The sequence below is a fragment of the Danio aesculapii genome, chromosome 13 (assembly GCF_903798145.1).
Source record: "Danio aesculapii chromosome 13, fDanAes4.1, whole genome shotgun sequence".
Lineage (NCBI taxonomy): Eukaryota > Metazoa > Chordata > Actinopteri > Cypriniformes > Danionidae > Danio > Danio aesculapii.
Window position 1 is genome coordinate 6,660,228 of NC_079447.1, and position 14,149 is coordinate 6,674,376.

General features: G+C 36.4%; 1 protein-coding gene across 5 annotated transcripts in view; it reads left to right on the forward strand.

The window, feature by feature from the left end:
- The window catches only part of fgfr2 (fibroblast growth factor receptor 2), a 156,691-nt gene extending 143,483 nt beyond the window's left edge, over window positions 1–13,208 (forward strand). For all 5 annotated transcript variants that reach the window (XM_056470771.1, XM_056470769.1, XM_056470770.1 and 2 more), the window contains 3 exons: window positions 2,826–2,963; window positions 4,795–4,900; window positions 10,768–13,208. In XM_056470771.1, coding sequence (XP_056326746.1) covers window positions 2,826–2,963; window positions 4,795–4,900; window positions 10,768–10,932 — 409 coding nt within the window. In that variant the 3' untranslated portion in view covers window positions 10,933–13,208. The remainder of the gene's footprint in view (window positions 1–2,825; window positions 2,964–4,794; window positions 4,901–10,767) is intronic.
- Window positions 13,209–14,149: the final 941 nt, after the last annotated feature.

Below are 14,149 nucleotides of genomic sequence, written 5' to 3' on the forward strand. Positions count from 1 at the left end.
AATTCCTGCTGTAGACAACTGAAAAATAAATATTGCTTTAGAGGGCTAATAATATTGACCTTAAAATGGGTTAAAAATATGTAAACTGCTTTTATTCTAGCTGAAATAAAACAAACAAGACTTTCCCCAGAAGAAAAAATAGTATAGGAATTACTGTGAAAAATTCCTCCCTCCATCACTTGGAAAATATTAGAAAAAGAATACAAAGTTCACAAGACGGCGAATAATTTTGACGTCAACTCTGTCTTTTGATTGTGAAATGCTACTCAGCAGGATAAAAAAAGCTTCTTGCTGATGATAGGGCTCTGTATCTCTGCTCGCCTATTTTGGGAAGCTTTTTTTTACTTGCATACGAGGAGTCAAAGGTCAGAAACTCTCTGTGGAAACTCTTATCGTCATCATTTGTGTGTTTTATTCTCCCCCTCATCTTAAATGAAGCAACACAGAATTGGCATGTGTTGAAAAATCATTCACCGCTACAATCCTCCACCCGCTGGATACTAGTTTCTCTAATAACTCTAATAACCATACTGATAATTCAAGTGAAACCTCAATCAGATCAGTTTGTAAAATCTTGTGAATCATTTGCTGGAGACTCGATATAAACAGATCATTCGAATCTGTGAATCATTTGACTCAGTGAGTTTAAACTCTGAAGAGATCATTTGAATCAGTGAATCATTTGTCTCAGTGTGTTTGAACTCTGAACAGATCATTTTAATAAGTATTGTTTTTTACTGGAGACTCACTCTGAACAGATCGTTTTAATCAGTGAATGATTAACCGAAGACTCACTCTGAACAGATCATTTGAATCAGTGAATCATTTACCAGAGACTCACTTTTAACAGATCATTTGATTCGTTGAATCATTTACTGGAGACTCACTCTGAAATGATAATTTGAATCAGTATTGTTTTTTACTGGATATTCACTCTGAACAGATCATTTGATTCAGTGAATAATTTACTGGAGACTCACTCTGAACAGATCATATGAATCAGTGAATAATTTAATGGAGAATCACTTTGAATAGATCATTTAAATCAGTAAATAATTTACTGGAGAGTCACTTTGAACAGATCATTTAAATCAGTGAGTCATTTACTGGAAACTCACTTTGAACAGATCATTTGAATCAGCAAATCATTTACCGGAGACTCACTTTGAACAGATCATAATTTTAATCAGTGAATCATTTACTGGAGACTCACTTTGAACAGATAATTTGAATTAGAGAATCATTTACTGGAAACTCACTTTGAGCATATCATTTGAATTAGTGAATCATTTACTGGAAACTCACTTTGAGCATATCATTTGAATTAGTGAATCATTTACTGGAGACTCACTCTGAACAGATCATTTGAATTAGTTTTTTTTTTTACTGGAGACTCGCTCTGAACAGATTGTTTGAATCAATGAATCATTTACTGGAGACTCACTTTGAGCATATCATATGAATTAGTGAATCATTTACTGGAGACTCACTCTGAACAGATCATTTGAATTATTATTATTTTATTTTTACTGGAGACTCGCTCTGAACAGATTGTTTAAATCAATGAATCATTTACTGGACACTCACTTTGAACAGATCATAATTTTAATCAGTGAATCATTTACTGGAAACTCACTTTGAACAGATAATTTGAATTAGTGAATCATTTACCAGAGACTCACTTTGAACAGATCATAATTTTAATCAGTGAATCATTTACTGGAGACTCACTTTGAACAGATAATTTGAATTAGTGAATCATTTACTGGAAACTCACTTTGAGCATATCATTTGAATTAGTGAATCATTTACTGGAAACTCACTTTGAGCATATCATTTGAATTAGTGAATCATTTACTGGAGACTCACTCTGAACAGATCATTTGAATTAGTTTTTTTTTTTACTGGAGACTCGCTCTGAACAGATTGTTTGAATCAATGAATCATTTACTGGAGACTCACTTTGAGCATATCATATGAATTAGTGAATCATTTACTGGAGACTCACTCTGAACAGATCATTTGAATTATTATTATTTTATTTTTACTGGAGACTCGCTCTGAACAGATTGTTTAAATCAATGAATCATTTACTGGAGACTCACTTTGAACAGATCATAATTTTAATCAGTGAATCATTTACCGGAGACTCACTTTGAACAGATAATTTGAATTAGTGAATCATTTACTGGAGACTCACTCTGAACAGATCATTTGAATCAATGAATCATTTACTGCAGACTCACTCTGAACAGATCATTTGAATCAGTGTATATTTTACTGCAGACTATTTTGGGAAACTTTTTTTCTTGTATACAATGAGTCAAAGGTCAGAAAACCTCTGTGTAAACTCTTATCATCATCGTTTGTGTGTTTTACTCCCCCCTCCTCATCTTAGATGAAGCAACATGGAATTGGCATGTGTTGAAAAATCATTCGCCGCTACAATCTTCCACCCGTTAGATGCTAGTAGTTTCCTGTGGCTTTCGCTAATGTTTGTTTTGGCAGGACAATATGTGTCATTGTGGCGTTTCGTGGAGGACAAAAGCCAGCTTTGAGAGTTCAGAGCCATTTGAGTCGTCCTACAATCTGAGTTACTTTGCAGAAAGACTCCATTGAGACGGCAACAGCTACTGCGTTGTTAGCGCCAACAATTATATTTAGATTTTTTTTGGAAAGGCTTCATTACTTGGTTCATTTCTCTTCCAAATTTTTGGAGATGGTACCACATAGGAGACTGGAGTGTGTTGCTCCCTTTGACGGCAAATAACTGCACTAAATACTCTTGTGTTTACTGTGTGTGTGTGTGTTTTTGTCTCTTCCAGCTGGTCGTTTGGGGTTTTAATGTGGGAGATCTTCACGCTCGGCGGTTCTCCGTATCCTGGAATACCTGTCGAGGAGCTCTTTAAACTATTAAAGGAGGGTCATCGCATGGACAAACCTGCTAACTGCACCAATGAGTTGTGAGTGGTCATTGTTTTTGCTATGATTGTATGCTACACAGTTTGATAAAGGTATAGTTCACCCAGAAATGAAAATTCAGTACATTTACTCATCGGTTAGATTTTTTTTTCTTCTGCTGAACACAAATTCATGCAAATTTAGAACCACTTAAGTGTGAGTAAATGGTGAAAATTATATATATATATATATATATTTATTTATATATATATATATATATATATATATATATATATATATATATATATATATATATATATATATATATATATATATATATAATTATAAATATATATGGGCCATTTATATGGATACACCTTGGGAAAATGGCCCACCCGGTATACATACCGGCCACTTTATTAGGTACACCAGGTTGGACCCCCTTTTGCCTTCAGAACTGCTTTAATCCTTCGTGGCATAGATTCAACAAGGTACTGGAAATATTCCTCAGAGATTTTGCTCCATATTGACATGATAGCATCACACAGTTGCTGCAGATTTGTCGGCTGCACATCCATGATGCGCATCTCCCGTTCCACCACATCCCAAAGGTACTCAATTGGATTGAGTACTGGTGACTGTGGAGGCCATTTGAGTACAGTGAACTCATTGTCATGTTCAAGAAACCAGTCTGAGATGATTCAAGCTTTATGACATGGTACATTATCCTGCTGGAAGTAGCCATCAGAAGATGAGTACACTGTGGTCATAAAGGGATGGACATGGTCAGCAACAATACTCAGGTAGGCTGTGGCATTGACACGATGCTGAATTGGTACTAATGGACCCAAAGTATGCCAAGAAAATATTCCCCCACAATTACACCACCAGCCTGAACCGTTAATAAAAGGCAGAATGGATTTATGCTTTCATGTTGTTGATGCCAAATTCTGACCCTACCATCTGAATGTGGCAGCAGAAATCGAGACTCATCAGACCAGGCAACGTCTTTCCAACCTTCTATTGTGCTTTTTTGTTGAGCCTGTGCGAATTGTAGCCTCAGTTTCCTGTTCTTAGCTGACAGGAGTGGCACCCGGTGTGGTCTTCTGCTGCTGTAGCCCATCCGCCTCAAGGTTGGATGTGTAGTGTGTTCAGAGATGCTCTTCTGCAGACCTCGGTTGTAACGAGAGTTTATTTGAGTTACTGTTGCCTTTCTTTCAGCTGGAACCAGTCTGACCATTCTCCTCTGACCTCTGGCATCAACAAGGCATTTGCGCCCACAGAACTGCTCCTCACTGGATATTTTCTCTTTTTCAGACCATTCTCTGTAAACCCTAGAGATGGTTGTGCGTGAAAATCCCAGTAGATCAGCAGTTTCTGAAATACTCAGACCAGCCCATCTGGCAGCAATCACCGTGCCACGATCAAAGTCACTTAAATCACCTTTCTTCCCTATTCTGATCTTCGCTTTGAACTGCAGCAGATCGTCTTGACCATGTCTACATGGCCAAATGCATTGAGTTGCTGCCATGTGATTAGCTGGTTAGAAATTTACGTTAACAAGCAGTTGGACAGGTGTACCTAATAAAGTGGCCGGTGAGTGTGTGTGTGTGTGTGTGTGTGTGTGTGTGTGTGTGTGTATGTATATATATATATATATATATATAGTAAAATGTGTATTTAATTACAATAGTAAAGTTAAAATACTACATAAGTTTCTGTCCACCACTGCTCAAAATTCACTTTCTCTCTCCCTGAATCTGCACACACACAGAAACACACACTGGTCTGTGCATGTCTGATTACGCAAACGATTTCATCACACATGATTTACACAACAGAGCACAGGAGTAAATAAATACAAGCATGACGTGATGGTGTTTTGTTTCCCAGGTACATGATGATGAAGGACTGCTGGCATGCCATCTCCTCCCACAGGCCCACATTCAAGCAGTTGGTGGAGGATCTGGACCGCATTCTCACTCTTGCAACCAACGAGGTGAAGCCAGCACACACAAGAAGCACACATGCAGGCATAAACACACTCAAAAGCATTCACGCTTTCCCTATAGCTCTGGGATTCATCACACCGTGCCAACACTGGCTCCGCTTTGCAATATTTCACAAGATCCTCAATAGGAAGTTGAACGTATTTTACGGTCAGCATGCAGGTCGAGAGTTGCTCACACTTGATTTCATCGACTTTCAACAGTTATTGTGTTAGCTTTGCTCTGTTGTCCGATGACCTAGATGGTTTTTTTCGCAGTATTACCTATTATATATGTGTTTTTCCACTTTTATTAGACCCCTTTTTTTGATTGGCTACAGAGCAAACCACCGTTGTCCAATGATCTGCATCATTATGCTTGCTTGCCTAGTTAACCTAATTAACCTATTTGAGACTTTAAATTGCACTTTAATATGAATACTACTATCTTGCAAAATACCTAGCAATATATGAAGTACTGTCATCATGGCAGAGACTAAATTAATGAGTTATTGTTGTAAATGTGTTAAAACCTTCTCTCCATTAAACAGCAGTCGGGAAATATCTTTAAAAGAAATCAAGTTTCCCATAAATGCTAATATTTTGCCTAATATATTTTGGTACATGTATGATTTGAAAATTCTAATAATTTCTCAATTTTTTAATTAATAAAAGGAGTTAACAGTAAAAATGTGGTAACATTCTCACTCTGGCAACCAACAAGTGGGAGCGAGCATGCATTTGCACACACACATGCAGGCATAAACACACTCAAAAGCATTCACACTTTCCCTATAGCTCCGGGATTCATCAGATCTGCAATAGGAATGCTTATATTTTGCCTAATATATTTTGGTGCATGTTTAATGTAAACATTTTGTAATAATTTCTCAATTTTTTTCATTAATAAAAATGGTTTTGCAGTAAAAAAAAATATTTATATATTTATATATGTGGTAGCATTCTCACTCTGGCAACCAACGAGTAGAAGTGAGCATGGATTTACACAAACAGATTCAGGCATAAACACACTCAAAAGCATTCACGTTTTGCCTATAGCTCTGGGATTCATCAGACCATGCCAACACTGGCTCCGCTTTGCAATATTTCACAAGATCCTCAATAGGAAGTTGAACGTTTTTTACGGTCAGCATGCAGGTCGAGAGTCGCACACACTTGATTTCATCGACTTTCGACAGTTATTGTGTTAGCTTTGCACTGTTGTCCGATGACCTAGATGTTTTTTTTCGCAGTATTTCCTATTATATATGTGTTTTTTCACTTTTATTAGACCCCTTTTTTTGATTGGCTACAGAGCAAACCACCGTTGTCCAATGATCTGCATCACTATGCTTGCTTGCCTAGTTAACCTAATTAACCTATTTGAGACTTTAAATTGCACTTTAATATGAATACTACTATCTTGCAAAATACCTAGCAATATATAAAGTACTGTCATCATGGCAGAGACTAAATCAATGAGTTATTAATAATGTGTGTGGGAAATATCTGTAAAAGAAATCAAATTTCCCATAAATGCTAATATTTTGCCTAATATATTTTGGTACATGTATGATTTGAAAATTCTAATAATTTCTCAATTTTTTAATTAATAAAAGGAGTTAACAGTAAAAATGTGGTAACATTCTCACTCTGGCAACCAACAAGTGGGAGCGAGCATGCATTTGCACACACACATGCAGGCATAAACACACTCAAAAGCATTCACACTTTCCCTATAGCTCTGGGATTCATCAGATCTGCAATAGGAATGCTTATATTTTGCCTACAATATTTTGGTGCATGTTTAATGTAAACATTTTTAATAATTTCTCAATTTTTTTTCATCATTAAAAATGGTTTTGCAGTAAAATATATATATATATATATATGTGTGTGGTAGCATTCTCACTCTGGCAACCAACGAGTAGAAGTGAGCATGGATTTACACAAACACATTCAGGCATAAACACACTCAAAAGCATTCACGCTTTCCCTATAGCTCTGGGATTCATCACACCGTGCCAACACTGGCTCCGCTTTGCAATATTTCACAAGATCCTCAATAGGAAGTTGAACGTATTTTACGGTCAGCATGCAGGTCGAGAGTTGCTCACACTTGATTTCATCGACTTTCAACAGTTATTGTGTTAGCTTTGCTCTGTTGTCCGATGACCTAGATGGTTTTTTTCGCAGTATTACCTATTATATATGTGTTTTTCCACTTTTATTAGACCCCTTTTTTTGATTGGCTACAGAGCAAACCACCGTTGTCCAATGATCTGCATCATTATGCTTGCTTGCCTAGTTAACCTAATTAACCTATTTGAGACTTTAAATTGCACTTTAATATGAATACTACTATCTTGCAAAATACCTAGCAATATATGAAGTACTGTCATCATGGCAGAGACTAAATTAATGAGTTATTGTTGTAAATGTGTTAAAACCTTCTCTCCATTAAACAGCAGTCGGGAAATATCTTTAAAAGAAATCAAGTTTCCCATAAATGCTAATATTTTGCCTAATATATTTTGGTACATGTATGATTTGAAAATTCTAATAATTTCTCAATTTTTTAATTAATAAAAGGAGTTAACAGTAAAAATGTGGTAACATTCTCACTCTGGCAACCAACAAGTGGGAGCGAGCATGCATTTGCACACACACATGCAGGCATAAACACACTCAAAAGCATTCACACTTTCCCTATAGCTCTGGGATTCATCAGATCTGCAATAGGAATGCTTATATTTTGCCTACAATATTTTGGTGCATGTTTAATGTAAACATTTGAATAATTTCTCAATTTTTTTCATTAATAAAAATGGTTTTGCAGTAAAAAAATATTTATATATTTATATATGTGGTAGCATTCTCACTCTGGCAACCAACGAGTAGAAGTGACCCTAGATTTACACAAACACATGCAGGCTTAAACACACTCAAAAGCATTCACGCTTTCCCTATAGCTCTGGGATTCATCACACCGTGCCAACACTGGCTCCGCTTTGCAATATTTCACAAGATCCTCAATAGGAAGTTGAACGTATTTTACGGTCAGCATGCAGGTCGAGAGTTGCTCACACTTGATTTCATCGACTTTCAACAGTTATTGTGTTAGCTTTGCTCTGTTGTCCGATGACCTAGATGGTTTTTTCGCAGTATTTCCTGTTATATATAAATTCTAATAATTTCTAAATTTTTTTATTAATAAAATGAGTTTACAGTAAAAATGTGGTAAACTTCTCACTCTGGCAACCATGCATTTACACACACACATGTATTCATAAACATTCAAGCATTCCCTATAGCTCTGGGATTCATCAGACAGTGCCAACACTGGCTCCGGTTTGCAATATTTCGCAATAGGAAGTTGAACGATTTTTACGGTCAGCATGCAGGTCAAGAGTTGCACCCGCTTGATTTCATCCAGGCTTCGATTTTCACCGGTCATTGTGTTAGCGTTGCTCAATTGTCAGATGAATCCCTACTAGATGATTTTTCCCATTCACTAGCTGTCATCCGCGATATCCTTGTGGCCGATTGAGGGATGGAAATCTGTCAGAACTTGTCGAAGTAGGGGATTGAGCCGTGGAAGCGAGATGATGCCAAAAGCTCCGGCGTTTTGAACTTTAGAAATGTAATAAAGTGCCTCTGCTTTCTCTCCCCCCTCATCTTAAACTGCTCACAGATGTGAAGGTCTTTAGTAATGTGAGCTGCCTTGTGTTGAGCAGCGAGAGTTCAATCCAACACTCATTTTCAGCAACCTAAAACCCCCCTCTTCCTCTAGTCAAATAGTTCAGTCCCAGCCACAAAGAAGAAAATGGCTCCAATTTTGTCTGAGGAATGAACCAGGAAAAAAAATCCATTTTTTTTTTGGTCGTATGTTTATGCGGATAGATATAAGTTTCAGGTGTGGTCCCTTCTGTTACTGATTCACTGGAATTCGATAACCAAATATTGGTTAGACTTGATGTTTTGAAGGAGATCGACTCTGGTTAAACTTGGATTTAATATTTGAATGGTTGAGTTCACTTTATTTGTAAGGAAGTTGCTTGTATCAGTGTTACTGCTGGTGAACCTTAGCTGTAAATATTTGAGGTATGAATAATAGTTTAACTATATACACTACCGTTTAGGTTGAGTAAGATTATTATTATTAATACATCAGCATTGATTCATGCAGTTGATCAGAAGCAACTTTTACATTGTCACGAACACATAGGGCCCTATCATACACCCGGCGCAATGTGGCGCAAGGCGCGACGCAATCGTTGTTTGCTAGTTTCAGCTTGGCGCAAGAGTCGTTTTGACGTTTTGCAGCACGCTGTTTAATAGCAAATGCATTTGCACTCATATGTGCGCCCATAGGCGTTCTGATCTAAAAAAGGAGGCGTGTTGAGGCGCATTGCTGGTGCGTTGCTATTTTGAGAAACTATAATAGTCTGTTCTATAGACCAGAACAAAGCCGGTCTATTGTCCAGCGCAGAGCACGTTAGTTATGCACCTCGCCTACACACTGCTTAATACACACAAGATGAACAGCAATACTCAAATATCTTTACATATGAAAAAGAATTAAAATATTAAGGATATATATAGGATATAAATTAAAATATTACAAAACATATTATTTTCTAGCCTACATAAATATAAAAACCATACTTTCATGCCTTCATCTCGGGGGGCTTTTTCAGTTTATTCATAACAATTAGCTTTTGCATAATGTTATTATTATTAGCAGTATTATTTATTATATACATATTTATATTTGTTTTATTAAAAACAAGCTTAGATTTGTCCACCTGTCAGGGTTTGGACCATATGGGGCACAGCCTGTGTATTAGGATATAACTCAGGTTTTTGAACACACTTCATTATTATTGTTCATTTATTAGTTTGCTGGAAATTATAAATGAATTTAGAAATAGTTTTGAAACAAATCTTTGCGCTTAACAAATTAAATGAAATCTTAAATGCGGCGATTTTGAATGGGATGACAATTAACCGGAAGCACTGGGACTGGCTAGCTGAAATTAAAAGGCATAATGTTTTGAGGTTGTCGTATAGTGTGGTGGGGAGGGGGTGAAGACGGGGTCCTGGTTTTGTTCACAGGAGTCCAGATGATCGTGAAAGAGATGTTTTTTTATATATATATATATATTTTTGGGGGGGTTTCACCTTTATTGACAGGACAGTACAGATTTTACAGAGAGCAAAGTGTGGGGAGCAGAGATGGGGAAGGATCGTCAAAGGACCTTAAGCTGGGAATTGAACTCAGGTCACCGCAAGCACTATGTGTCGACGCACTGACCACTAGGCTATTGGCACCCATGAGACAAGATAGGTTTTTAGTTGCCTTTGAATGATTCCAGTGAAAAATAAAAACAAGCTTTGTGCCTAGATCATTAAAATAGAGCCCTATATTTCTAACAACTGATTTATTTTCTCTTTGTCATAATGACAGTAAATTAATATTTGACTAGATATTTTTCAAGATACTAGTATTTAGCTTAAAGTGACATTTAAGGGCTTAATTAGGCAAATTAGGGTAATTAAGCAAGTCATTGTGTAACGATGGTTTGTTCTGTAGACAATTGAAAAAAATATTGCTTAAGGGGGCTAATAATATTGACCTTAAAATGTTTTTTTTATTATTACTTCTACCCAAAATAAAACAAACAAGACTTTCTCCAGAAGAGAAAATATTATAGGAAATTCTGTGAAAATTTCCTTGCTCTGTTAAACATCATTTAGGAAATATTTGAAAAAGAAAAACAATTCACTGGAGGGCGAATAATGGGCGAATAATTTTGACGTCAACTGTATATCCTGGTTGATCCTGAACTGATCATCATCTCATTTTGTGTCTGCAGGAATATCTGGACCTGTGTGCCCCTGTGGAGCAATACTCTCCCAGCTTCCCCGACACGCGCAGCTCCTGCTCCTCCGGAGACGACTCCGTATTTTCCCATGATCCCTTAGCGGACGAGCCCTGCCTTCCCAAATACCAGCACATCAACGGCAGCATAAAAACATGAGCCTCTCCAACGTTCTCAAAACGCACCACATCCAAGCTACACCTCCAGTTCTCAAAAACACTGAGACTTTACCCACAGTTACTTCCCAACCAGATCCCGATGCTGACTCCGGACTCCTCGCAATGCTCCCGCTGGACTTTAGGAGCAAGCCGAGAGAGACGGAGACGCCAGCAGTGCTGCTTTTACAGAAATAAACAACAACTGAAGTGTGCAAAAGCGCAGGTGATTTTGATTTTGGATTTTTTTTAGTGGAAACACACACTTGTGCGCACAAAAACACGTGACCAAGCTCTTAAGAAGAGGATGAGGCCTAAAGGAAAGTGACTGTACACAAGGGCCCATTTTCTTCGTTTATTTTGACGATTTATTTTCCGTTTTTGTTGGAATTCTTGGTATCATTCCATTGCTCGGCGTTCCAGGAGTCTGCGTTTTCCCAAGAGACACGACAGAACTCTTAAAACTGAGACGATAAAGGAGAAAATAGGAAACAAACACAATACAACTAACAGAAGAAGAAGTAGAAGAAAACATAACACTGCCTCCGGATGATTTTTTAAATGTCGTTATTTTTTAAAATGCTCCGTTTTTACAGTGATAACACAGTTATCGTACAAAAAAAACCCAAGCAGTTATTCTTATTGGTTAAAAAAGTTAATACATGGTATATAGTGCCGGGTATATTTGTAAATATATTCAAATATGTAAAATATATATATTATATATTTACAATGAATTATTTTTTTGTATGGACTTCCGAACAATTCCTCCCTTCCCCCCTGCTGTTCCTCAGAAATGGACACATTGAGATGTTTCTATTACATTCCCTTGACGTTCATTCGCACATTTACTGCAGGATTCGACATTAAAGACTCCATGAAATGGCTTGACTAGTGCGATGCGTTTCCTGTTAAACAGGAAGTTGTCACTTTGCTAGTATTCAGATGACCTCAAAACTAACAAACATGGACTGAAAGCCACAGTGCAGCTTTTCTCGCGTATGTTTCAGACACATGAATGGTTCGTGTTGGTTTAAATCCAGACACGGAGAGGTTTTAATGTCGGTCCTGCACAACAGTCACGTTTTGGATTTCAGGGAAAGAGATAGCATGTTAATTTATTGACTTGTGTTTAAAAAAAAAAGAGAATCAAATGGATTAAAAAAAGATCAAAATAATGAAGAGATAATACTATTAATGATGACAGTAGAAACAATGATTCATAATGTTTATGTTGTAATTTAAATTGACATTTCATTGAGGCATTGGTACAAAGAATTATTTGTTGCTGGTATCGAAAGATTTGCATTTCTTACGTGTATATATATATATATATATATACCGTTGAGGTCAAAATTATTATCTTTTTAAAATATTTCCCAAATGATGTTTAACAGAGCAAGGAATTTTTCATAGTATGTCTGATGTTATTTTTTCTTCTGGAGAAAGTCTTATTTGTTTTATTTCGGCTAGAATGAAAGCAGTTTTGAATTTTTTAATACCCATTTTAAGGTCAAAATTATTAGCCCCTTTAAGCTATATATTTTTTCAATTGTCTACAGAACAAACCCTTGTTATACAATAACTTGCCTACAATAACTTGCCTAATTACCCTAACCTGCCTAATTAACCTAGTTAAGCCTTTAAATGTCACTTTAAGCTGTATAGAAGTGTCTTGAAAAATATTTAATCAAATATTATTTACTCTCATCATGGCAAAGATGAAATAAATCAGTTATTAGTAATGAGTTATTAAAACTATTATGTTTAGAAATGTGTTGAAAAAAAATCTCTCCGTTAAGCAGAAATTGGGGGAAAAAATGAGAAAAAAAAACAGGGGGTCTAATAATTTTGAGTTCAACTATATATATATATATATGCGTAAGAAATGCAAATCTTTCAATAACAGCTACAAATATTTTTTTTTATAAATATATAATATGTACACAAATGTGAATGGTAAATTAAAATGCAAAAATAACATACATATTTTTATAGTCAGCTAATCCCTGTTTTATAGTAGAGGATGTTGTTTTTATCTGGCAGTTTTTTCTCACACACTGAAGTTTGCAATTGAATTCGACAAAATACTGGAAGTATATTTTGTGCAGTTTCACCCACATCAGCAGCAGCTCATTCATTTAGATGACATACCGTTTTCAAAACACTAAAGTATTATGAATCGTTCAAGTGTTTCATTTTCTTCCAGACAACAACTGAGATGAGGTTGTTCTCAAGTGTTCCTGACAGATTTGTAAAATTAAAGATGAAAAAATGTTATTTGGTCTGCTTCGTCTTTATGAAAACAGTGTTTGTTCTTCACTATATGAAAATACAATTTCAGTTTTTCTACCTCATAATTTTACACTTAGGCCCAATCCCAATTTTATATTTGTACCCCTTCCCCTTGGTCTTAAAAACAAGTGAATAGGAAGGGCTTCAAAATTTACGCCTAAGAATTGGGACAGCACTACCATCGCGAGCTCTTGTAGTTATTCTAGTTGGGTTATTTTTTGGTATTTATCTTCAGGAAATTACTGAAGGCATATATTATGTTATCATTATGATCTAATGTGGCAATAAGATCGTAACTGTACTCTGCATTTACACAGTGGCCATATTCATGTATGTAAACACACCAAAACAACATTAACATTATAGCAGACACTGTAAAAAACTCATTCCCAGCAACTAGACTTTTCTGACAGGGTATTCGAGTGTCATCGAATGTCAGAATGTTGTGGGACTGCTGTACAGGAGTTATTAATAGGGATTATATATAGCCAAATTTAGCGGTTTTTATTTTAGGAGGTTTTTTAAAGCATGGCGGTAAAACATGAACGCAGTTGTGAATATATTAAAATGTGTTTGTTTGTTGTAAAAATTCATAATAATGACAAAAAAAATACTAATTTGTGGATCTCCTTCTGGGTGCCGCTGTGGCTGGTGTATTCTGGGAAATTTTCTTAGCCCTTGGTTTCGCGTGTGTTCCTGAAAAATCTTCGTTCGAAGGAGTATCTACCCCTTGCCCTAAGCCCTACGCCTTCAAGCTAAAGAGAATTGGGACACCCTTACCCCTTGGCGGGAGCGTGCAAAACAAGGGGTAGGGGTAAGGGGAAAGGTTAAGGGGTAGACTTGGGATTGGGCCTTAATGTTACTTTGTGCTTGCTTGTGAATTATTTGTAGAATCTACTAGCAATTTCAGAGGGAAAGTGTAAAGT